The sequence below is a fragment of the Anser anser genome, assembly GCF_964211835.1.
Source record: "Anser anser genome assembly, chromosome: 1".
In the NCBI taxonomy this organism is placed as follows: Eukaryota; Metazoa; Chordata; class Aves; order Anseriformes; family Anatidae; genus Anser; species Anser anser.
In genome coordinates this window covers 76,485,943-76,512,714 of record NC_139720.1, presented here as the reverse complement: position 1 = coordinate 76,512,714, position 26,772 = coordinate 76,485,943, and the positions used below count along the sequence as shown (strand labels likewise).

Here is a 26,772-nt window from a genome sequence, read left to right as displayed (position 1 = left end):
GTGTAAACAACAAAAGTGCCAACCACTTCCAGTTGTAGCGATCCCCCAATAAATAGTGAATAATTCATCCTAGTTCTGATAAACTGTGCTCTATACCTTTAATGGCCATACATATGCGTGAGGAAGTGGAAATTGCTATTGAAACAGAAGCTGTGACTAGATCTGATGAGCTGCATAAACTCATTTGAATTAATACAGCTGCAGGGGCTGAGTCTCTACAAACTTACCACTGACTTTATATTTGCGTGCAACTCCTTTGGCTTCATGCTTTACAATAGGTCTAGTCAGAGAGGCAAATCTGGCCTTATTTTCCATGGGTTGGTTACTGCACGGCATGCAGCTCATGCAAACTCCCAGAATAAATTCACTGTACGTCTCTCAGAGCCAGACGATAATTGCTACGTGAAGCCTGTCCTCACAGACAAGCATTACTAAGGGGGGTTTCACCAGCACAGCTATGCTGGAGCAGTAGCATCAAGGCCTCATAACAGTAAGCATGAAGGCACACTCTGAGATTTATTCCTAAAAGATCTCAGTCATTCACCGAAGACAAATGCTCTTCTGTATTCCGCTTTGAGCTCTCCTCTTGCCTAGCAGCTTACCTACCATCAGCTCTTTGTGCCACAGCATCTGCTCTGCTCTCCTGCCATCAGCCAGCACTCTGCAGCACCGACCAGCCCCGGGGCTGCCCACGCTGCCTTCAAGCACTCTTCCTGCCCACGAAACAACCGGGGTCTGGACGCACCAAGGCTGCGAGCCCAACACTACCAGAGGAGCTGTAGATGACTTTAGCTCCCCACCCTTGTGCCCCACTGCTAGCTTTCATCGGCCTTGTGCTGGTTCTGATGACCACCATGTGCTCCTTGCCTTAGCATGTGAAGGCAGAGCCCTGGCTGGATCAAGGTTTCCAGAAGAGTTTAATACGGGAAAAATACACCCCGCACCTGGGAAAGGCCATCACTTCTCACAGCCGGGATGCTCTAGGGACTAAACGACCTTACAGTCAACAGATATAGAGTTTCTTTTCAGAAAATACACAGATTTCTGCTTTTCACACAGTATTTTTGAAGGACCCAACAGAAGCCAAATGGAAATGCTCCAATGGTAAGCAGTCAGACCCTAAAGTACATTATTTTTATCTCATCCACCTCACTGACACACACACAAAAAAGGAGATGGCTTCCAAGAACAGGCTTGAATTTGGGATGAAAGGAGGGAAATGCTCCTCCCTTCTCTTTATTCTAGGTCTGCTGGTTTGAATTGTGTCTTAATAACAAGACAGCATTTTTTCTGGGAGATACTAGAAATACTGGAGCCAACAGTATTTTCACCCTTTATCAAAATGGCTTTTGTAACAAAATGAATAAGTTACAGGGGGAACTTCTTGTAAAAATAATTTGATTTAGAAAGTGACTCCACTTTAACTGGGACATTTTCAGATGCACTAAGGGCAATTAGGTATCCAAAATCTAAGCAAATGAAAGTGAACTGGGACCACAACTTCCATTTGTGCCCTGAGAATCTTCCCCTAAATGCCTCTTGGGCGCTGTGGATAACTTGTAACTCCCCTTTTCAAATCATCCCAGGAAGTACAGAATACACCAAAAACCTGCACAGATGATTTGGCTGCTGCCTTTCTTAGAGTCTAGAGCTGGAAGAGAGCTCCTCTGGCATGTCTCCGTCCCCCATCACCCAGGCTGATCTTGCAACCCCTGAAAACGAGGAAGAGCAGGCAGAGGAAGGTTAAGCCCATGATCTTCAGCTCTGAAGAAAGCTGGCAGAATATGGTGCTTATTTACTAAAGTCAACTCTCGCTGACAGTGTGTTTATGGAAGGTAATGACACCATTACGGCTCCATACAGAAAGGCACTTCTAAGCTTTTTACAAAATAAAGAATATCTATAAAAAAACCCATACATGCTTCAAACTACAGAAATATATATATATATTTTCCTGAATCCTCCACTGGAACTTGAATTTTAAAAACAGTTTAACTCCTCAGTATGTGAAATCTCACGGCCACATTAATCGAGAACATCTGAATCCAGGAGAAAGAAATCACTTCCAGTTATGTTGTCAGTGTTATGTGCATAACATTCCCACAGCTGTAGATCCATTGTGCTCCATGTTATAAATAAGAAATTGCATGGTGACAGCTAAAATTCAAAAGCATTAATGATGTTTCTCTTTGCAACTCTTTTTCTTTTTTTTTTTTTTCCTTTTTTTTTCCAGTCTTTTGAGGTTTCTCCCCTTTCCCTCCTAGTAGAAGTTACTTGAAGCAACATTATTGCTTACCCAACTGACATATTTATGGTAATTAAAAAATAGTAGATGCCAAGCAAATATGACTAACGTTGCTATTTGGCAAATAAGACAAGGAACAACTTCTATTGATTCTGAACCAGGCTGTTGTATTTGCGCTAATAAATATTTCTCCCTCTTCTGCTTGTCTTGGTTATTCCGGCACTTTGAGGAGAAAGCTGAAGGCAGCTCGAGGGACGTGGCCAAGCGCTGCCCTGACTTCCATCGCAGGCAGCAGCCACCACCTAAGCCATTGAGTTGCAGAGCACAAACCCAGCTGAGTCAGGCCCCTTGAATGAATACAAACGAGCTCCCTTGTATCTCTTGCATTCTAGGTTGTGGTCCCTTTCAACCATGAAAAACAGCTACAAATTGTTCCCAGAGCTAAACCACTTAACATCTTGGCACTTGGTTGTTTTTAACTTTGTAACAATAGGCACTGTTCACTCCTCTCAATCTCAGCTTTTTATTCTATAATAAAGCAGGAATACTGATGAAAGGCTAGTCACGGCTTCTCCCCATGGTATCAGGGTGGTGGCATGTGATGATTCACATGGGGTGTGTTTGATCCAAGAAAGCCCAGCCTCTGCTTATTCTTCCTTTGTTCTGTCATCTAAGGTGGAAAGGCAGAGAGAGAGATGAGTTGAGATTTTTTTTCTTCTAACTTTTTACTATTATTTAGCAGTCACAGAACAAGGTACATATAAGCAAAACAACAGGGAGTGGAATTCTATTCTTCAGCATTAAAAATTAGAAGAGATGCCTTTGAAGTGGGAGATCTGTCTCCTGCAAAGGATGGACATTTCGTTCTCATTTGTACACTGTTCTTTTCCAGTGGCAGGTTTTACAGTGCATCCCTTGTGCTGCTATCGTGTTGTGTAGCCCTGCAGAGTGTCAGCATTTGCACTTGGTGCTATACAATGACAGAATTAAAAGATGGTCCCAACCCCAAAGAGTTTAAATTTAAGCCAGGAGAAAGCAGGTTCAGGCAGAGGGGGATGAAAAAGCCACCCAGGACAGTAGGATAAGCACAATAAGCAATGGTCGCAGTTCATCCAGACTAAATCTTTGTCAAGTTTCTCACAGGGAGAAAGCGTTTTAGGGAGGGATCTGAAGGGGGATGATTAGGTAACTCGATGCCACTGGAAGTGCTTTCCATAAAGAAAGCATGAAGATGCTCTTCTGAAACTGTTATGAACAAACCAGAGGTGACTGGCATCTTAGGTAAAATGGGAACTGGCCTTTTGACCCTGCAGTGAGAGAAAGGTGGGTGAGGCAGAGGCAGGGCTGTGAGAAAGGCTAGTACCGCTGTATGCTAGGGGAGGGGAGACAAGTGACAGGCACAAAGGGCAACACAAGCGAAGCGACCGGCTCAACAAATTGTTCTACAACAGCGTAGCTGATATTTAGCAGGGGGAAACCCCCATGTCAGACTCAGAAAGCTTCTACAGACTCCGATCAGTAGGCAGCTCTTTCTGATGCTACTCCTGTTTTACTGCCAGGTTTGCAGTACCTGCACATGCAAAGCCCACCACTGCTTCTGCAGCTTCCCTCTGTCCTCACACACCCATGGTAAAGATTTCATAACTCATTTCCCTTACCTGTTCTCTGCTGTTGCTAATGGAGTACAATTTCAGCCCAAATCCCTATCAGTGTGTCTACTCAGAAAGCTTACTGGAAGATAAAACCTTTCTAGGACAAAAGTCTCTTTTGTAACACTGTCCTGACTGCGACCCGAGGGAAGCCAGCGCACTCAGCCACACGCGCTCAGGTTGCTGCCCAGGGCAGGGCACTCACCTGTTCCTTGAGCTCAGCAAGCTGACTGGAAAGCTGTTTTACGAGGCTCATGGTTGACTCCAGCCTCTCTTGCAGGTTCCTGATTTCATTTTGTTCACTGTCACCTTCATTGCTAACCAGAGACATGGCTCTCATCCGAGGGAACCAGTCCAAATTCTTCTCCTACACGGGGATGAGAGAAACAGCAATGTTAGTGAGGGTTTATGCAATACTACTGTTGAATGAGACCAGAAAATGAAAACTCAGTGGGACTTCTACTCAGCAGACAACACACAACAAAGTGAGCTTAACAACCACTTTATTGGGTAGGTATTTCACACAGCCCTTTCTATTCTTCCCTCTGTCTACAAAGAAGGCACCAAGAGCAAAATCTTGGTTCTCCACTGGTGCACCTGGACTGCGGTGTGGGCTGGCACATCCACCTCCCATCTGCAGCTCTAGCATGCACAAATGCATGGGGAGACTTCTCTGGTACCTCCTCTGTGCTCCCTGTGCCTTGCTTTGAAGTGCATGCGGGATGCATTTCCCCAGCGCCTCTTCAGCCTGGCTGGCCTCCATCTGTGTCAGCTGTCCCTGCAGCAGTGCCAGCGAGCCAACATCAGGGAAACGAGACAAGCTGCAGTCCTCTCCAGGCTGGCCTGGAGCATGCCTACTGCAAGAGCAGAGAGACCTTGGGTTGAGTTCAGCTGCCCACAGGGGCAGATTCGGGGTCCTGTGAATGGCTTGGGCTTCAGTGTGCCACTAAGACTGTACGTCTCAAGCAAACACAAGCACAGCCCCACAGCCAAGGGCTAACCTGCTAAGGACCAAGCACCACATGGATGTCCATGGACTCAAGCTACAAATCTAATCGTAACAAAAATGTAAGTTGGAATGGTGTCTATCAGCATGAGTCTGAATCCTCACAGACACACATATTTGTGTGTAGCATGTAACAGATGGAGACTGGAGGGTGCAAGCCTGGGAGGGGTGGCAACCGAGCAGCAAGCAGCCTGATTCACCTTAACGCATGAGACAAGGGAAATAGGTCCCCTATCTACTGATGCATTACATCAGCGCACCTCTGCCCTCCACCTTGGGGGGAGTGGGAGGATGTGGTTAGATCATATGCATGATGTTTTGCAACAAGCCCCCACAGACACGTGCACTTGAAAACTTTAAGAGAAATAGCATGAGCTGGAGCATGGTTCTTCCCATCCCCTGCATGATGGATGGCTCCCCACAAGTAGCACCATTTCCCCCCATTTCTACCCCCTCCCATGGGCAGATTCACAGGGATCCAAACATTTATGAGCTCAGGGAAGTGCCAAGTGAATACAGTTTTACTGTGCTTCCAGAGAGAGAGGGCTGCTTTTGACTATGCCATGCTCTGCCTCGACACCAGACCCTGCCCTCTGACAGAACATGGTTTAGAAACACCCAGACTAACTCAGAAAGCTGCAGTGAGGATGGAAGCACTTACAGTGCTTATATTTTTCCATTATTTGGGTTAGCCCGACCCCCTCTGTTACACTGGATAAGCCTAAATGCAAAGCCATATGAGTTCTGGATTTTTTTCTTCCTTTTAACTCAACACTTCTAATGAGTTTTTGTCTGGCTGCGCAACCTCTGGTCCTGTCACTATGATAACAAGATGTCCAGGGAACAGGACGGTGTGCCCCTTCATTGCATTTTGCAGCCCACGGCTCAGTCAGCCGTGTGCACTGGTGGAATGAGGCCTTTCCTCACTGCCCACTTCTTTGAGCCTCGTGATCTCATTATGACAATTTGCTGTGGTTACGCATGATGCCATTTTCAATGGGTCATAACTCATTCAAATCAAAACCTGTTTTCACCAGCTCTGCTGGTGGAGATCACGTGCCTCCTCCCTGCTGGATATCCCCGTCGGACACATGGAGCAGTAGGCTCTGATTTCTGCTGCAATCCTGTATGCTTACAAGACCAGCATTCATTTTCCACAAGCATGCTCTGATATTTATTTTAAATTTACTTTGGCTAGGATCTAGCATAGCATTCATCACGTGCCTAGCATTAAGTGCAGGTGTAGTCATCTATACCAAGCTTAGTTTGTGCACAGCACTTTGCTGGATCAATGCCTTTTTTTTTTTTTTTTTTTTTTTTGCAAAACATTTTCCAGCAAATTTGTCTGCCACTACAGTCACAGAAAGTGAATTCAAAGGAGTTACAGTGAACAGAGCTGCAGTTGTGTCTGAATATTTCCTGGAAAGCTCTGATATTTGCCCCCATCACAGCTTCTCTTGCTTGAAGCACCTGAAGGTACCAACCTCAAGGACACATTGCTACAGGAGCAAGCTGAGAGGCTGAAGTCCTTTTTGGCAAGGCTCACCACAATGCCAAAGTTTCTAAAGCCAAGCTGCAGAGGGAGAGAAATTTGAGACACCATCACTGCGGTTCTCATGTTTGCTGAGTACTGCTGCCAGGACTGTGATATGCACTTGCTAGTTTTGTTTCCCATTCGCCACTCCCTTGCTTCTCCAGGGTGCAAGGCAGAGACTACCGACTGCCTTGGAAGGGCTTTTGCAGACTGACCCTCCACCACGCCGCAGCATCCAGAGGCACACCGCACAAACCCGTGTGGATGCCAGACATTCCAGCTCAGTCGTCTTGCCTCCCAAGGCTCCCAAGTATCACCTGCTTCCCTCCTCCTCTACATAACTTTATACTGTATGGCGAGAGGGGTGACCAGGAACAGGTGAAGACAGGGACAGGGCAGGCAGCAACTCACCCACTGCCACACAGCGCTGCGGTGCTGATGGTAGCTGGCTGGGCCAACTCTGAACCCTGTGCCAGCCCACCTTGGCCATCAGGAGCCCCAGAGCCCTGGGAGCTCAGTGACAGACGCCGCTCACCCCCATGTGTCCAGATCTGCCTTGCCAGCAATGCTGGGGTAATCAGTCCCAAGACAGAAATCTGGCTGTGGTTTAGTTACACACCAAGAAGATCTGGACATTATTTTGACAGATTGTGGAGGATCAAGCAAGGGCTTGAGCCAAGTTCTAAGGGAAGCTGATGGGTCTGCATGGACTGGAGATCTCATAAAAAGAAGTTACTGACTTTTATAGCCGAGTGAAACAGCTGATCACAGGTCTCTCACTTGGTAGTCCCAAGTGCCGTGGAAGAGCTTTGCTTCATGATTCTCGTCTGCATACACTTCCAAAGAAATCCAGTCCAGCTGTGTATTTTTGTCATGAAAAATATCAGACAACCTGTCTTTAAGTTAAAAATACTTATCTGGCCTTCGTCAACAATCCCATTATAATGAGCACACAAGTTACACTCCCTCACTGAATGGCATGCTTTTGCTTGTCAATATTATCATGTTTTTTTCATTGGATTGTGAACTGCGAAACTCTAGTATTATTAAAGGGCAGCATGAAAATTAGCTTCAGCGCATGGCCCTATTTGCTGAGCCTGAACCACAAACAAACAGCAATTGCCTCTGGGGACAAAACCTTTCAATCACAAACCTGCGACGCTCTACAACGCAAACTGGAAAAGGTTCCCCTGCAGAAAATTTTAGTGAATTGGAAGTGTTCACGGGGGGACAGGCACTCTGTGACTGCTTGGCTACAGGAAAGCTATTTTTACTCCAAGGTAATTGCTTGCCAATTAACTTGAGGTAGTTAACATGTTTGTACAACACCAAACATTTTTTCTGGGACTTAAATATTTATGGGCTCAGTCCAGGGTTGACCTTGACCAACTAACACATGTTAAAGCTGGAACATGCCTTGTCTGCGCTGCAGGTGTGCTCCTGCTGCCCTCTAACTTGCTGCCACCTACCTTCTTGACTGCTGTGGGGACAGGACTTCGAAGTGTGTGAGCTGCCATGCCTTAGCCATTATCCTTAGAAATCCACCCATTTTGTCCAAGGTAGAATTCACGCAGACATTTTGAGCCAACAACCTGCGCAAGCAAGGCAGGCTGCTGGTAGGGTGCAGGACAGACCTCTGCAAACAGCTGTCACAGGACTCAGTCTATAAGCAGCATCCAGGCTAGTGCTAGGTGGCATAACTCAAGCAGAAATGAACTCACAGAGGGTGAGCTATGCGGATGGAGCACTCCAAAATGAATTGTTACAAAGTACTGAAACCTTCTTTCTAAGCAGCTGGGGCTGAATGCAGTATGTTTTTACTGTTATTTCATTCTCGCACAAGATTGCCGCTCTCCTTAGCCCAACTGCAGCAGCCCACCTACGGACCACAGCATCTTCCCGCTACACCCTCCCTCCTCGAGCATGATGTGTGCCTTGCAGAATTCATATTTAAGTATATGTCTGTGTCCAGGGCAAAGAGTCAGCCAGACAGGAAGGCTGCAGGGACAGAAAGGAGCTGCAGCCTCCCCTCTGTCAGTTCAGCTGGAAGGAAAAAAAAAAAAAAGGGAAGGTGGGGCTAGCCAAAAGGCTGCAGGCCAAGGAGACTGCACACGAGCAGAGCAGACATTTCATGTGGTGATCCAGCACACCCGCTCCCTCCTTCCTCCCCAGCAGCAAATTCCCCTGGGAGGACTCCATTAGGAGAGAGGGCTCACCCGGGGCAAGCAACTCTCTGCAAGGTACCCTGCGTGCACATAGCCTCAAGGTGCCCACTGCAAGGGCACACACCTGAGGAATCACAGGGCTTAGAGGGTTTGCTACTCACATTTGCCTAGAAACCTCACAAACCCTTTTTTTCAGAGAGGAACAATCAGACTAAAAATCTGTTTGCCTCCTGGAGTTTTCTAAGAGACTTTCTCCTGAGCATGGATGAAGAAAAGAGGGAAGAAATTTGTTCTGAGTTTCTATACTTTGTAAAAAGTCTTTCTTGAGCCATCCCTGTCCTGGTGGCACAGCCAACTGGCTTCAATTGAACTCTCATGCTGAGCTGAAACCATGCCTCCAGAGTAATTGGCAGGGGACGTTTCTTTAGGAGGTGTTGGTTTCACAGGCTAGCAGAGAGATGGATCAGCTACAACCAGCAGGAGAGACTGTGCTGAATCTTTTAAAAAATAGATTACTAGATAACAATGAGAGAAAATAGGTCAAAGAGTAGGACAAGGGGGATGAAGTAGAGGAGTGAAGGCTGCTTAATGCATTTTTTCTGCCTGTGCCTTCGCCATAGGCTCAGAGTGCCATGCCACCACCAGCTGCACAAGGCTTTCATTTCCCTAGAAGGCACTGCCTAGTGCAGTGACTCTTAGCCCTTTCTACCCCATGACCCTGTACTGCAACATGAAAACAAGCAGATTCAGGACTTCCCTCCTATCTACACGAAAAGAACAGGAGTTGTGACTACTCAATGACTCCTCCTGGGCTGTGACCTCCCCAGCTGCCCTCGCCTTCCTCAGCCCACCACTTCCTCGTCTTGCAGAAGCCATTCACTCCTTCGTGACTCAGTGAGGCCAGTAAATGGCCATCAAGATTAGTTACCTCACAGCAAGGCTCCAGAAACGAGCACCCTTAAAGCACTCAGATCATCCCAGCTAGAGGCTGCCGAGGACCACGAAGGATGAGCGTGGAAATTGCTACAAGGCTCAGTGTGCCGCACTGGGCTGCAAATGGAGCTCTGCCCCACGATGCGCATTTGCTGGCGTGTGCTGTGTGGATGAGAACTGTGGTGGCAGCCTGCCAAAAGCCTCCTATGGCTTTAGAGAGATGACCAGCGTGTGCTGGGTTGGTGAGACCCTGCTTCTGGGGCATTCAAGGGAGCCACTGCTCGTGGCTTCCACATCCCACGAGTGGCCTTGCTGGGAAACACTGCACAGCTCAACCTCTTGTGACCCAGCTGTGCCCTCAGACCTGTGTCTCCGCATGAATAGAAACAAACTTCAGACACTGCTGCTCTTAGGCAGGCTGTTCGTGTCCTTTCAGGTACAAGAACTAGCAGGGCCATTCACTCCCCTTTTCCAAGCCAGCACCTTGAAAAAATACTTTAGCTGCAGGTACAGAGAGGTCTGTTTACTGAAAAACGATTCTGTGTCTGAAGCATAAATAAGCCAACCATTTCTTTCCTAGATTAGTTGCCCATATAAGCAGAGTGTGATCAGTCCAAGCTATCTTTTGAAAGCTGTTATTTTTCTGCCTAGGGACGGAAAACTGCCTGGTCCTAAAACTCTAGCTATGTAGCTCCTATAGTCACCTTAAAAAGGGATTTTAAAGATTTAAACTATCTTGTGCTTTAGATGACACAGGGCAATAAGCACTTTGTGATTTAATCACAGACAATAATAATTTGGTTCAGTGCATGATTCAGCTAATCCACAATTTGATAAACGTTCACCCTAAACTACAAACCCAAATAGCTTTCTGCAAATCCTGTTTGACACTTTAATGTTAAGAATGTATTTGATAAGCAATCTGTGCGGTACAAAAATATAGGGAGGGAAATCAGGAATTGTTATGCAGCTAAATACAACCACAACAGTAATTCAAGGAAAATAAAAATAAACCTTGGCAATTACAGATAAATCTTTACGCAACAAGAAAACTATTATGTCTGGCTGGGTCTATACTATATTGATACATCCTACAACTTCCACAGTGCATGGAAAAATATAGAAATCTGTTTCCCACTAAAAGAAGGTTGGAACTGTAATACAGACCCACAGTCTGCTTTAGCAGTGTCATTGATGCATTTACTTTCATTTTAACTTGGCTGAATGTTTTTGAGGGCTGCAACAGAACCTATCACCTGAATTCTGCATAACTGTGAGTTCTGCAGGACTGATATCTGGGCCAGTCAACTTATGAATGTCTCGTGGAGTTTCAGTATCAGTGTTCTGGTTTGTGATATCCCCCCCAAATATGGTGAGGAATGATAATAAACCTCAAATCTCTGATGGTGTATGTGGCAATTTTGATACTCAGCTTGAAACACTGTACAGGATCCTGCTTTTCCAAGAAAGAGCCCCCAAAGTTCCTGCTCATCAAGCAGACATGAGACACTGGCATTTACCTCCAAGAGATGAAAACAATCACAAAAGTATTTTCTGAATGTGACCTAGCACTGCTGCTGTGGGCAAAACCATACGTAAGCGATAAGAATGTGAGTCAGTGGCGTGCCCTTACACTGAAAAAGGCCAACTACATCCTGGGCCGCCCCAGCCAGGATGCAGCCAGCACGTCAAGGGAAGTGATCCTCCACATCCAGCTGGCACTTGTAGGACTGCATTTGCTGTACCGCGTCCACTTTGGGGCTTCCCAGTACCAAAAAAGACATTGACAAACTGGAGCAAGGGCTTATGAGAGCAAGCTGAGGGAGCTGGGTCTGTTCAGCCTGGAGAAGGCCAAGGGGCAAGTATTGCAGCTACCTTGGGGCAGAAGATGGAGCCAGGCTCCCCTCAAGGTGCACAGTGCAAGGATACAGTGGAAGCTGGAACATGGGAAATTCCAACTAAATTGAAGAACAAGGTTTTTTTAGTGGGAGGATGGGCACGTACTGGAACAGATGCCCAGAGAGGTGGTGAGATGCCCATTCTTGCAGATACTCACAATGCAAATGGACGAGACCCTGAGAAACCTGCTTCATCTCAATCTGCTTTGAGCTGGGGTGGAACTGGGGGGATCTCTGGCGATCCCTCTTAACCTGAATTGTTCTATAGCCCTATGCTAGGAGCACCCTGTGGAACACACTGTGACTCCCTTCCTCTCCTCTCTGACTTCAGCTGTCATGCTCTGCTGTTGGGTTTGCACCTGCCTGCTCTCCTTGGCAGCAATGGCAAAACAGCCCTCTGCCACCGCAAGGGGATAGTGAGGAAAGTCAGTGCTCTGCACCGGCTGAGAAAGGAGAACCCTTACTCTTTGCACTGTTTCCTGTCCTAGAAACAAAGCCCCTGAATGAATTCTGGACCTGCAAAATAGGGAAATAATAGGCCAGGACAGCAGGAGCTGCACAGAGACATTTTCTGTTGCATTGTTCTTCCTTCAATTCTGAGCAACCTCAGCCTAGAGGGTGGGAAGCACAAACTGACCTAAGTAGCTTTGGCACCAGTGCACGAGGATCATACCATCCAACTCCCCTCCAGGTGGAGACCCAGGGACCTGCAGGTGCACGGGGACTGCAGCTGGCAGTGGGCTCATGGCACAACCTCTGTGTGCTCAGGGGGCCTGAGCTTTCATCCCACCCCAGCACTAGTGGGCTCCTCCTCTGCTTGAAGCCACATTGGCTTCCCGTGTCTTTGCCCGTAGCATGTGTTCATTTCTCAACTGTTGCTTTGTTCTGCTGTTTCCATCACTCTGCCACCTTATCTCTATCGTAACTGAGAATTGATATTCTCCTCTGCACATCTTCAAAAATCCCAACACTACCATCTCAGGCTAGGTTTTGGTGCTTAATATGTGTGCCCTTAAAATAGATATAATTATAGATTTGTGCAAGATATGACTTTATTTTTCCACATTCCTATGTTTTTATGTTGTTAGTGGTTACAGGGCATGCTTTAGGAAAAACACTTCAGATTATTCATTTAAAATAATTAAATTATTTCTGATATAATCCCTGGATCTTGTGCATAAAGAAACAACATCTGGTACAGAGATTAGAAAATAAATGTTCTTGGCTTTTTTTTTTTCTTTTGTTAAACAGATGTTGTTGATACAAAACACAGAACTGTAAATCATAGCCTGCATGTGGACACAGACTGTCACTACTGAGCAGAAATTTACTGTGGCTAGATAGAGATTTGAAACAGCAATGAATCACTGGCTTGCTAACTTTATTCACGTGGGTATGGTTTCAATATTCTGACATTAACTGCACATGTCCTTAAAAAAAGAACCTTTTAATGGCAGCATGGGAAGCTCTGTTTTAGTTCCAGCTGTCTCAGTAGGGGAAGAACAGCATAATGCAATGACTACCTCTGCGCAGAGGCACCTGGCAGTTCTCCATCTCCTCCTTCACAGCTCACTGCAGTGCTGCTGTTGAGTTGCACAGGCTTAGTTCCTCCGATGCCAGGTGACACCTCTCAGTGGCTCACTGTGTAGGGCACCTCTGTGACAGGAGAGGGGCTGAGCTGCTCATGGAGCTCCACCACAACCACCAATGTGCCTCCAGCTTCATTCTCCCTCTCCTTCCCCCACTACTCTTACCATCATCTTGGCAAATTCGCTGTTCACTTGCCATGCTGGCTCACATCTAGCTGAATGCCTGTGCTTTCCAATGATATTTCTGTTGACTGCATTTAAAGTGAACAGAATTATGGTGCTTATCCAGCCCCATGCCATTCCTATCCGTACACCACCAACCTGCATGGACCCTCTAAAGCCCCCATTCTTCTGATCTTCTGTTAGTATTGATTTCCTTTTGCAAAGCATTCTAGCAGGAGCACTCTAGATACTGAAATCCACTAATACCACCGCAATGTAAACACACCCTGCAGAATCATACCACTGCTGAGGACAGAGAGGTTGCCTGCTCCTTAGATACATACCTACTGTTCAGCTGGTAAGGATATCACAAATTTTGATCTCTTTTTGTCAATGTAAGTGCTGGTTTCAAACAGCGGATCAGGGTCTAACTTGCCTGTTAACCTCCAAACCATGACCTTTACTTCGTATCTTTTGTAGCATGGGATTCAGGCTCATACTTGTCAAAATGTATGCGGTTTTTTTGACATTTAGCTTTAATTCTCTGCCCCTGTCACCTTGCATTTTGCAAGTACTATCCATTTTCTAGCTTTAGCTTCAATTTGGTGTAACAAAACCTTTGGGAAACGTAAAGACTCAGCTGGAGACTCATTTTTCAGAGGCTCAGGACTTGACCTTGTTCTCAGCTTTGCACAGGCATAGCTTCACTGATTGCAGCGTGATTGTTCTGGTTTAGGATACTCTTGGCATCGAGGCATTTTCAATCCTGATCTCAGTGCTCTGCTTTGGGTCCATTTTAACTCTGATGTATTTTGCACATGGTGCAATATGAAAGGACCGCTTAAAGTACAAAATTTTCTTTTAAAATTAATTAGAATTATTATCTATCCTACATTACTATCCCTAATGGGCTGTAGAGAACAACTGTCTTTTTAAACAAAGATATGATCATGCATTTACCACACACTTGCATAAATGCATATACGCGAGTATTTTTCAGAGAGGAAAGAGATGCAGGTTTATCTTTGAAGTGTCTCTTGACAAAATACCACCAAGCCATGGCCACCTTTCAGCCATATGGGCCTGAACACTACCAACATGCTCTGCAACCTGTTTTCAAACCACTTGCTGTGTTCAAATGCTCGCCCATGGCTTGTGGGCATTCCTCTGCTCAACTCTTCTGCACAACTCCTCGCCTGCATGCATAGACACCAAGGAGAGGCCCCTTGGCAGCTCTGCCTGTGGCTGGATGAGACACAGATCCCACCAGGTCCCACAAGGTACCTACTGGGACACACAGGGCACTTTTATTCTGAGTGACTTCGGGAAATAGGTGGAAACAAGCAAAACTGGGCCCTCGAGGTGAAACGTCTGTTCACTCAGGTTCATGTTTGCCATTTTCAGAAGCTGCAGGCACAAATCAATAAAAGAAAAAAATGCATTGCTACAATGTGAACCTCTATCTGCCGGTACCACACTTTCATTTAGCTCACTTGCTCGCATTGCTAGGAAAATATTGAAAGGGATCCTCTGTACAGATCTGCTGTTCCTTTTTTTTTTTTCCAACCCAGCATTTAAATATGGTTTGTTCTGTTCAATTAAAATGTATTTTGTCTTAAGAACAAGCAGATGATCAGTTTCATAAACCCAGAGTTACAATTTTCCTTCAGCAGCAGCTGGTAAAATGAAAAACAGAAACAAAACATTTTAATCACATGTGTATAAAATACACAGGGTTCATTAAATATGATTTAAAGTTGCCTGTTTGTTTTGGAGACTCTTTAAGCTACTACTACTCCAAACTCACAGAACCGTAATGTGATTCCTGATCTATTGAATTTCGCAGGATGGCTGTAGTGGGTTCCATTATATATAAATTGGATGCAGCCAATTTACAATCTCCGATATATACTTTTATCTCAAAATGCCCTGTGAGGCAATTGTGTAAAGTACTTTATCAGGGATTGTTGTTGGTAATATTGCAAGATTTCATGATGTAAAAAATATATCAATGTCATTTAAATTGAACAAAATGATTCCTGTTTTTTTCTGTACAACATTTTTAACCATCTTCTCAACAAATTTGTTCAATAAATACTGTATGAAACAAACATTTTGCACTTTGTCCCACAGATATGATTTGCCAACCTGATTGATTTCCTTCTCTACAACTAATCTGATTTCTTTAGGCTATATATCTTCTCTTTTATTAAAGATGATGCAATCTTAGCTTTTTATCATACACACAACCACCGAACTAAAAAGAGAGAAGATTCCATGAACTAGCTTTGAAACCAAATCGAAAAAGCTGACAAAAATCTCATAAAGCAGATCCCAAAAGATAAATGACACAATGAAACCAAAGTTATACAAATTCAGAAACTTATCCATGCAGAGTAATACAGACCTGTGGATTTTTCTTCCCACAACAGATATAGAAAACAAGCAACTTCATCATATCCATGAGACCTTGTAAAAGGAGTTCATACTACTGCTGCACGCAATCCTCCCAATTCTTACTGTCTCTCATCATTGAGAACTCAGAGCCAGCACTACATTTTGCAGCTTTTCCCCGTTCTAATTCTTGCAGAATCTCATCCCAGTATTTCAAGTCCAACCAAAGGTACACATATTTACTTTTAAATGGCATCCCTGGTAAGACAACAACCTCAGACTCATATCCCTGTGCTTTTATTAATGGCCCTTCTATCTTTGGGAAACTCAGTCCTTCTTTTCCTCAGAATCTGCAGCTGTCTTAGCTGTGGACAATTTTGGAGTGCCTTTCTCATTCAAGAAGCCAGAAGCTTAGTACCACTGTCATACAAAGAACAATAATTGTTTTCAAATGTTGCAATAGTATTCTCAAATAACACTGAAGTGTGCCCGTGTTTGTTGCTTCTCCTAGAGTGCAAAATCAAATGAATTCAATTTGTATGCTTTGCAACCTGATCATCACATCATTCCTCTGGGGCTGAACTTCTTATCAATATCCATGACCCCAGTTAAGGTCCAGGTTTCATTAGGTGAAGCCATATACTTTCATTCCCAAGAGAACACAGCCTCAGCTTCTGCCAGGTTTTCAAGCACAACCGTAGGTGCTTATCCAATGCCATAGACAGCCTTTTCGTCATTTGAAATCAGAGAATAAAGGTCTGCCCACACACAGATCCATCTCAGGCCACATGCTTCTTAACAAAGGGATAAAAGATGGCTTTTGCAAGCTGCCTGTAAAGTTAACAGCTCCAGCCTCTGGCAGGTCGAGGAGGGAGTGGATTCCAGCAGGGAACCACAGCCCATGTCCTGCCAGCAGCGCTGCTCGGCTTGAGGACGCTCCAGCTGGAACACCTCCACTGGATGTTCGTGGGGATGTGCAAGTTTCAAGGAACACTGCCTGATGTCCAGACCCCTTCTTAAGTCCTTAAGGCCAGCAGCAAACAAACAAACAGGAACCCAACTCGACTCATGTATTTTAATTTGCAAATTGAATGAACTGAATTTGGAAGAAGGACAAGGAAGCTTTAACTACACTGTACTATCAAGGCAGAACCCATCTTTACAGCAGAATCAGTCCTTGAAGCCTAAATATTGCTCAACAGACAGGCAGCCATATCTTTCAAATGCAGAGGAAATCAAGCTAAGCTTACAACAGAGCTACAATACCACAGTGTCCAAAAAGACCAGTGCTGGGTATTATCAACTGACTGCTTCAGGGAAAAAAACACACATCTCAGGATGAATATACTTTTGGATGGTTTTAGGTTCCACTCTGTAAATTGCAATTACATTACAGCTTTCTATTCAGAAGTAATTTCAAAGGAGAGGGAAAAAAAGCCAGTCTTGTGCTTGTGCAGGGATCTGTCCCCTTAGGGTTAACAAGAACATGTGAGGCTGAGCATGGATGTAGCAGGGACAATGGCACAGCACAGTGGCATGGCCATCCCCTCACTGAGTCAGCTGGAGGGATGAAGGCTATCTCCAGGCCCTCACTGCACACACCACATCTGCCTGTGCTGTAGCACCTGTGGTTGATGTTGATTTTTCTCTCACTCCAGCTAATGACATCATTTCTAAGGAAGCAGGATCAGATCCGTGGTTTCCCATTCAAGCAGCAACAGGAGAATTAATTTTGCCTGTCTGGAAAGAATGTATATAAACTTAAAGCCACTAAAACCTCAAACTGTTAAATGAGGTCCCAAAAGAAGCTCACCTGTCCTTTTATTTCCCTATACCTCACACATCAGTCATCGAGGCCAGCCAAATTATTTATGGTGGCCAAAGAGCCCAGTTCTGAAAGATGCAGAGCCCCTGAAGCAGAAAAGATGTTCAGCTCTCTTGTAGAATAGGAGCTTTGTACAGAGATGCAAAGTCCTCATGTGATGCTAACTTTTCATGCTTTGACAAACACACAAATGAGCGGGAAATCAGCTAATTAGGCAGGTTACTATAACTGCTTATTTTATGAAGTAGAGAGGGAGGTGTTGAGCTCTTTTGTAAGATAATAACGTAGATGCAAAATTGCATGGAGAAGCAAAATAGTAATTGGCTACCTGAAGAAATGAATGTTATTTTTGAACAATAGGAAAAGCAACAATAGAAAAATAATTCAATACTTAGCAGAAGGAAAAGCAACAAACCGCAATACGTTCTGTAAATGTAAAACTGGGTAACACTCAGGTATATGAGGGGAGAGGGGCAAAAGCAGTGGCTGAGCCTGTGCTAAGCACAATTCCAGTTCTGTTCAGTGACTGCCTATCACCACTCAATGGCTCTGGGATCTTCTGTAAGTTTTAGGCAGGCCTTTAAGCAGAAAAATGACTTTTTTCCAGGACTTCGTGCACCTGAAGCGAAGCCCGGAACATCGCAGAGGGCCTGCTTCCATGTAGAAGGGCATATAGAGACTATTGCTCGCTTGCTCTCCTATGCTGAGAATAACAAAAAATAGGAGCAGTAAATCATCTATTTAGGCATATTTCTTTAATTGCTTATTTTATGAAAACCCAACTGCAGACAAAACCGACATTGTATTTCCTAGGAAATTAGCCTGTCAGTGAGACCTCAGATCTTATTTAGCACCCAGCTTTTGTGCTATTGGTATAACTGCCACAGTAAGTCATTACTCATAATGTGACATGCATTGTATCAGTCTTTTAAAAGTAATTAAGGAAAAGTTGCATAGCTTAATGCTATGTACATACATCTCATCCTTGCAAGTTTTGCTTTGATAACATCTGCTCTTTTTTGGAGGAAGGTCAGTTTTTAACAGTCAAATAAATCAGACATAACAATAGAAGCATTATTAGCTTCCCCAAAGTTATAAACTCTATGCCGCATTCCGGCAGAACATTTGGGTGCACAAGTCCAGTCCTGTGAGCATGTCAAAGTCTGTAACTTGCCAGATCAGAAACTTGGTGTTGAACTAGAATTTATGATAATGAAGAAACCTTAAAAATACAAGTTTATTTATAGTGAGCCAGTTTAAGAACCACAGCTCACAGTCCCTGGCAGATTTAGCTGTAGCAGTTGACAGGGTCACCCCTGTCAGCTGTGTGCCCTTTCTCCCAGCTGATTCTTTTCCTACCAATAAAGAGGCAAAGAATCAGTGGTGTGTCCTCTCCTCAAGCAGTGCAGTTCAGACTGGTGTGACTTAAATGGCCATCAATTTTCACATTAATACTCCAGGCTGTGAACTGCAGAAGCTCACAAGTGAACAAATGCATTGCTTGTCCTGCCCCCTCTGCTATTGTTGTGGTAAATTGCAACAGAAGGGTATGGTGGACATCTGGGGGAGGAAACTTCTCAAATTGTCTAGCTTGAACCACCAGTGTGTGTGAAAAACACCCAGAGCATCAAACAGAGTGTCCCTTCTGCAGTATGAATGTCACCTTGGATTAACATTTCTCTGTTTTAAGTCATTCTTAGATACTACCCGTACTGTGTTTAGCAATCCTTGGTTGTAATTAGGCTATCACAGAATTGTTGAGGTAGGTTGAGTACAGACTAGAGAGAAAAATTAGCAGGGAAAACTTTTGCCTCCCAAAATTCAAAAAGACAACGGATAACAGAATAGAAAAATCCTGGATGTCAGAACTTTTTTTTCTTCTCCAAAGAAGTTGTATTTTAAGACCTGAGGTCAACAGCCCTTTTAGTACATATTATTTTATTACATTCTTTGAAAAAAACTGACAGCAGTGAAGAACAGCTTGTTCTACAAACCCTGCTCCTGCTTGCCTGCCTGCTGTTCCCCTTTCCTTGCAGTGCTTTTTCACTGCCTTTACCTCATCTACTTGTATTTCCTTCAGACCTGCCTCCTCCAGAGCTGGGGTTCCCCGTGGATTGCTCGGGGATGGCCATGGAATAGGCTGGACGTCCAGCTCACTGCCTGGCAGTGCCAAAGGGTGGGCAGTCAGGCTCTTGACACACTGCTGTCAGGCTCTGCAGGCTCTGCTTGGCTCCTGCTTCTGCAGTTTCAACAGGTAGCCGCTTCTGCTGAGGCTGCCTAAAATGCAAAAAATCCTTTTGCAGGCCACATGCTGGCATGCCAGGGACTATCCACAAGGAAGCCTGGCTCTAGGAAGGATTTGCCCACTGTTGCTGCCATGGCGCCTCTGACACCTGACAGCTCCACTGGGGTCAGAGCTGCCCACGAGCCTCACAGACTCTGGCCGGGACCTTGCAGCGTCACTGCCAAGGTCTGAACCCAAGGGCGTCAATGCAAAAAAGAGGAGGACGCCAGCATTAAATGGCTTGCATTGCCCAGTGCACAGTATGGGCAGAATGACAGCTATTGTGAGACTCCTTGATGGCTCACTTGGCATTATTCCCAGTGCTGCTTCTGAATGTAATACCTACTTCTGTGCATCAAACAGAAAAAGAGGGCAAAAGCAAGAGACTGGAGGTAGGAAGAAAAGACACAACAGCACCAGCTCAAGAGAGCACTAAATTCAGCTCAATTTTCAAACTTCGGTACTTAAAACCAAACCAAACCAGAACCAACCCCCCCCCCCCCCCCCCCAAAAAAAAAACACAACACAACAACAACAACAAAAATAGATTTTTTCCAAACATGGAAAGCATTTTTCCTCCTGACAGGGACATGATCAAGACATTATGCCAAATGTTTATTTAATAATATCAATAAAATTAAGCTGACACCTTCAAAATGAAGTTTCTAAATGTTACAAATGAAGGAGTTAAAATATTTTGCCACATTACCAATGGCTAGGCACAAAAGTGCCTTTAAAAGAACTAAGTAAGAAAAATTGCTATTCAGAATTTCAGGCTGATGTTGCTCAAGCTGTCTTTTCTGCCTAATTCTTATAATGGTGATGGGAATTTTTCTTTGGATTTCAGTGGAAGTACTGGGATCCTGAATAGCCCGAAGAGATGCTTAAGATTAGGGATTTGCTATTCAGGGAAGATATATTTACAGACAAAAGAAGGTGTAAAGGAATACTTTTAAGATACTATCACAGCATAAAAGGCTCAAGGTCCCAATAACCTCAATGGCAGGAGGACAGAACCATTAATTTCCCACTGGAGATTGCCTTGCTTTAGGGACATGGCTTAACGCATCACAGTATCTATCCTTTACTCTTATGAACATAGGCTGGTTTTAGAGCGGTTTTCAGCTGATTGAGGAGTTATGTAATTGCACCAATTACATCCAATTACATAATTAGAGTAAATAAGTAATAATATAATTAGGTGCTGTAATTTTGTAGTTATGACAGGTAGCACTAATGCTGATAAAATCCATTATGAAACTTGCTAAGAACTGCGGACAGGGCACGCGAGAACAAAACTTTTAGGGCTTTGTTTTCTAAAGTCTGTCATTCTTCCAATGGGCAAAATAATTAATGTAATTACTACGCCTACAGCCTTTTATTTTTGCAAATGAATGGAGGTACAAGCCATAGGCTAATTCATATCTCTCTCTGACTTGCTGCAAAAAATTCAGTAACTAATCATCTACATTTTTTGCCTCCATTTATCTATTTGCACCTATCAAAGCTTAGGTGAAATCTGCATGTATAAATTGCATCGCTGAAAAGAGAAGCCTAAAATTTGGATGTTAACCTTCACTGTTCCAGTTATCACATTAAACTGTCTCCTCTGACAAATGGACACAAGGAACATTCAAAGATTGCTGTATCGGTGCAATACAAGTTATGTGCATCTCTGTGGGTTTACTAGGGATGGAATTTCTGGTCAAATGGGTCAGATAAGTTTTTTCTGCTGGAATGAAAATTCAATAGGGGAATCATTCGTGCAGTTTCTCAGTGCAAATATAATGCATGTATACAGCTTCTCAAAATTTCTGTATTTTTGGATATGAAGTAATACCTGTCTGACTTCATAAAAGAAGCCTGGAAAATAAACAAATAATAAAACCTACTGCCCTGATTTAATATTCATTAATATTTCACCCAAGAACTGATGCAAGATAGTGTGCCAGAAGAATGGGCATCACTAAAAGATCTGAAGTGCTTTATTCCCATCAACATCTCCAAACAGACACTGTCTAAAAAGCTAGAGGTGAATAAACTATGCGTTGTTTTACAATACATTTTATACATAGTACCTTTTTTCTTAAAAATAAATATAAAATATTTTGTATGAGCTGGATAGCTACTGATTACTTCAGTCACTTCTCAGAACAGTGTGCTAAGCACTGAAGCAATTTCAGAGCTGATGGGAAACTCAAAATCGCAGCGAACATTAGGAGCTTGCACCAGTGTCTGTGCTCCAGAGGAAGAAAGCAAAAGAAGTCCTCTGCCCCAAGGACTTCTGAGGCAAGAGACATGCAAGCTCATAGAAGTGCCTTGAAACAAGCCACCTCTGGAACAGAAATGAAAGTGAACTTGGGAACCTGCAAAAATGTTTCCTTTGAGTGAGGGCTGTATTTTTTTTCCATTTGTGCTATCATCACCAAACCTTCAATCCAGATGCTTCACTGTTTGCTGAACAAATGATCGGTAAACAAGTATCACAGTCAGTCATATTTTGGGGTCCTGATGGGTCTGGACAATGAAGAAACAAGACTACCAGAAAATGCAGACATTTCCCCTGGTGTTTAGTTATACTGATAACCACTCCAATGTTGCTTTCTGGAATACAGAAGTAGAGAAGTACAATTAATAATTGGTTCCTAATCATAGTTGTAGGCATAGTGAGGATAACATTTGGAACTAAACTCCACTTTCTACTAAGAATTTACTGAAGCATACTCCAAAAATTGACCTACATATATATAAGGATGGGTCTGAACCTTGAGGATTAGATTTGAGTAGAAATTCTCTCCAAGTACTCTGGCTGTGAAAACATAGAATTTGATCCCTTAAAGCTACAGAAACAGCCATAAAGGCCTACCTAATTATAATAAAAACTTGTAGAGCTAGGAGAGCTTTTCCAGGTGTACTATTCATGGAATTTCATATTCAGTATCACCCTAAATGTAATTCTCAATGCTCCTTGTCCCCTTCAAAAATGCCCTGAGACTGAGCTGTTCTTCCACCCTCCCACACACTTTTCACTTTTTTTTTTTTTAAATAAACGAGAGCAAAGGTTTGCCACACTTCATCCAAACAACAGGTGACCTTTCAAGGATCTCTCTCTACCTTTAACCATTTCCAATTTATTAATCACCCACAGGTCCTGCCAGCACATTCTACTGTAAATTCAGACATTCTCCAGGTTTATCTTCCACTGCATATAGTGCTAGCCATACTGACTTCTGTAACCTTATGGCTTAATCAGTGGCACCCAAATTAAAAAATAAAAACTTCTCCCTCTCATTTTCGACTCAATGGTCAATCCATCTTCTGCCACAATGTCAGAATCATAGAATCATAGATCATCTGGTCCAACCTTTAACCTAGCACTGTCAAGTCCACCACTAAACCATGCCACTAAGCGCTACATCTACGCGTTTTTTAAAGACCTCCAGGGACGGTGACTCCACCACTTCTCTGGGCAACCTGTTCTAACACTTCACAATCCTTTCAGTGAAGAAACTTTTCCTAATATCCAGCCTAAACCTCCCCTTGTGCAACTTAAGGGCATTTCCTCTTGTCTTATCACTTAGTGCAGGGGAGAAGAGACCAATCCCCAGCTTGCTATAGCCTCCTTTAAGGTAACTGTAGAGCAATTGTACAGTAATGCTATCCATTACTGAGTGAAAAATGCTTTTGAACAATACTTCCATCCTCCCCTTTGTCTATAGTGCACATTTCATTAGTAACTATTGTAAGCCACTGCATGTCTTGCATCTTTTCTGATATGCTGGGCATTATCTTCAAGTCAATTCAGCAAAGGAAACTTCATATTCTTTTCTTGCCTTTGACTTCAAATGCTGCATTCCCTTCTGCCTTGAGCCTCTTCGCTATGCATTTTGGACTCCCATCTGAACTACAGTGTCACATCCCCATAAACTCCCCATCAGCCTCATTCGGTGATGAGTCAGTTCCACTGGTAAGTCCCAATTCCCTTGTGAAAGATTAATTTGAAGTTTGCCTCTCTTGTGCTAGATCCTAAGCAGAACTTAAATCTCTTATCAGGGACTTAGCTACCTCTTCCAGAAACACAAGAGTGGTTACTCAGCCTCCAGTCAGCTGAAAAGTCTTAAGCAATTTGTTTCCCCCTTTGTCTTAAGGCCAAAAATTGCTACAATGAATGTAGTACATCTTGCATATTTCCAGTATAATTTCATTATTATCATGCTGGGTTTGAAACACACAAAACGCATAAGCTACATCAGCACCAACAGATGATGACACCTGTAAAACTACCTCTGGGTGTTTAACTTTTGAATCTTCTTTTGGTCATAAGCAAAGTTATATCTCTCAAATTCTTCTAGCTGAATCTCATACTTCCAGGAAACTCCATTCTTCCAGTCAGATTATTTTATTTAATTTCTTAATAGTCCTTGTACCATGTGGTATCAAGTAATCTCTGGATCCAAGAGAAAGAGTCCTTTTTCTATTCACTTAAATGTTTCCAATTGATTCTGCTTCACAGAACCAGTATTTCTGCAGCACACCTACCCTAGGTTTTGTACTGGGGAATTTAAACTACACAAAGATACAATTACTAATTCTACATCAGCCACCTGTAGTTTGTTCAAACATTTATTTTTCTTTTTTTCCCCACTCCTCCATTCAGTTTTCCATTCCTTCTAAACATTACAATACATTTCTAGGTCCATATGTATCTCTCCCTCATCCAGAACAGCCATTTATATATACTCTTGGAAAAAAAACAAACAGAAAACAAAACAAAAAAGCCCTCTTTCAGAGGGTTTAATAATTCCAAAACCTTGATTACTATTAACCACTCAAACCACCAGTATTCTGCCGTAGAGCATCTTTGAGAAATCAGTACAGTGCTTGAGGTCACACGTTTTGGCACTTTTCTGTTAATGTTTTAGGTATTCAAACAGGAGTTCTGACTATTAATGCAAACGTAAAATACATTAGTGAATTGCATCAGAAAATTCAAACCACTGCTGCCACAGGATGAATACACTTACTATGAATATTAATGCATCCCTCAGAATTAAACATTAATACTTAACATACATACTCTCAAAGTTAAAAACCATATAAACATTGCAGGGAAAGAGAGGAAGAAGAGAGTAGGAAGGAACAGACAAAGGAAACAAGTCCTAGAGCCCAGAGATGTTGATTCCATGAATTAAAGAGCATTTCTGAGATAAGCTAGAAATATTTTCAGGTATTAGAGGACAACTTGACACTATGAATAATTTCCTGTAATGGAACAGAGAATACAAGCTTTTGTCTTAGCTTTTCTATCTCACCCGTCATACAGAAGATCCATTACTGCCTAACAGCATAAATGCACTAAGCTGGTCAACGGGATTGGCAGTTCTAAATTTCCATGGACATAGGCAGCTCCTCTGTACTAGAGCACTAAATTCCCATGACCTGCCTTCCCACATAGTGGTAATAGCACTTATAAAAGCTCTGTTTCACCACAGCATTCAGTTTAGATCTTCTGTCTAAACACAAGCCATTCTTCAAGGGAAGCTCTGCACAGGTCTGTGCAATGTGAGTCATCTTCTCCAACTTCAGCCAGCTCCCTGTTAGGAATCTTGTCTAAACTAATCATTTTGGCTCTCAATGGAGTGAGAAAGGCACTGCCATGGTATGTCACCCCAGCCACCCTAGACACCTATCTTAAGGCAGGATAAATAATACAGCTTTCTGTGCTGACATCTATTTAAACCAGGTGCCTGACTTTCAGACAGCTGAAGTTAAAGGAGAAGACTCTTCCCCTTGGCTAGGCTGAGGACTATAAGGGCACCCAGAATTTCACAAGTGAGATTGAGTAGTATGCATAATGAAAAGCTCAATGAAAGATAACAGAGTAGATATTCTCCATAAGAAACGTGGCTCCAGAAATACATGAACAGCAAAGCATTTGGTTACATTCTCCTCTGGGATTCAGACATACGTTAGTTCTGCAGCCACAAATCCCAGCATAGGTCCTTACCAGTGCAGTAACTGACAGGAAGTCCACAAGAAGAAAATGGTACACCAGGCTATCACAAAAGGTAGTAAGAAATGTCCCTTGAATGCCACTCTTTGTGGGGCTGTTCTGGAATTCCTCAAAAATTAAGCGCCAAACCAGGTATCATTGACAACCCATCCCTCTCTTTCACTGGAAGGAACTCTCTTTGGCAGTAAGCTGGAAATGAAATATGATTGAACATCTCTCTGCCTCCGTGTCATCAAATTTCTGTCTCTGAATCCAATTTGAATCCAAAAAACTCTTCATGATAAAGAGTTTCTGCAGCTCTTCAAATCCCCGAAGCAGTTCTTGGTCTTTTCAATAGCTTGTTTGGAGCAGTCATAGGAGAAAACACTAGCCCCTCAACACTGACCCTGTGCTTCACCATTCAGCAGGAGACATTATTTTTCTGGACAGCAGCCCAGAGACACTGGACAAAGCAGTAGCAGATGTTATGCATGCTCCTCTGCCTCTGGTTTGGGTAATGAGGGAGTGGAACCCACAGAGCATGACAGCATGAAAGCCAAACTAGCAACTGTGGCCTGTGCCTTCATCTTTTTCATTATGTTTAAGACTGGGCTTTGTTGCAGACTGTCTAAGACACGTGAAGAGATCTTTAAAAATACAGATCTATGCCTCCCATTGTTCAGACAGAGGGAAAAGGACAGATATGCTCTGCTCTAACTGCACGGAACATCTCTCAGTTGCATAAAGTACATGCCCAAATTGACTTACCACAATCATTTGTGCCACATAACTCTCTGGACCGGTGTATTCAGTTGGATCTTTAACTTTGACAAGAACTATAAAGTACAAATAATGCCACATGTTGTGTTCTGACTTTATATGCTCCTCAAACGAAACTGTCTTGTTATCAAATTTGTCTCTCTCCAGTCCTGCAAAAGACATGAATATAAAAAAAAATCAACATAAAAATACCCAAATCTGTTAAATATGTTGGAGAAAGGAATCTAACTTAATTTAAAGGTTCATAAATTTGAAGGATCTTAATTTAAAAGCTATAACCACATACAGTAACTGCCAGGCAAGAAAATACCAGGCT

At 43.4% G+C, this 26,772-nt stretch overlaps 1 protein-coding gene across 11 annotated transcripts in view; it reads right to left on the bottom strand.

The window, feature by feature from the left end:
* Window positions 1-2,198: 2,198 nt before the first annotated feature.
* The window catches only part of ITPR2 (inositol 1,4,5-trisphosphate receptor type 2), a 266,325-nt gene continuing 241,751 nt past the window's right edge, over window positions 2,199-26,772 (bottom strand). For 10 of the 11 annotated variants that reach the window (XM_083820746.1, XM_083820754.1, XM_083820749.1 and 7 more), the window contains 3 exons: window positions 26,445-26,605; window positions 4,100-4,261; window positions 2,199-2,915 (listed from right to left, as the gene is read on the bottom strand). In XM_083820746.1, coding sequence (XP_083676872.1) covers window positions 2,829-2,915; window positions 4,100-4,261; window positions 26,445-26,605 — 410 coding nt within the window. In that variant the 3' untranslated portion in view covers window positions 2,199-2,828. Of the gene's footprint in view, window positions 2,916-4,099; window positions 4,262-22,115; window positions 22,289-26,444; window positions 26,606-26,772 lie in introns of those variants that run through there. The other variant, XR_014578295.1, reaches the window with a different exon arrangement.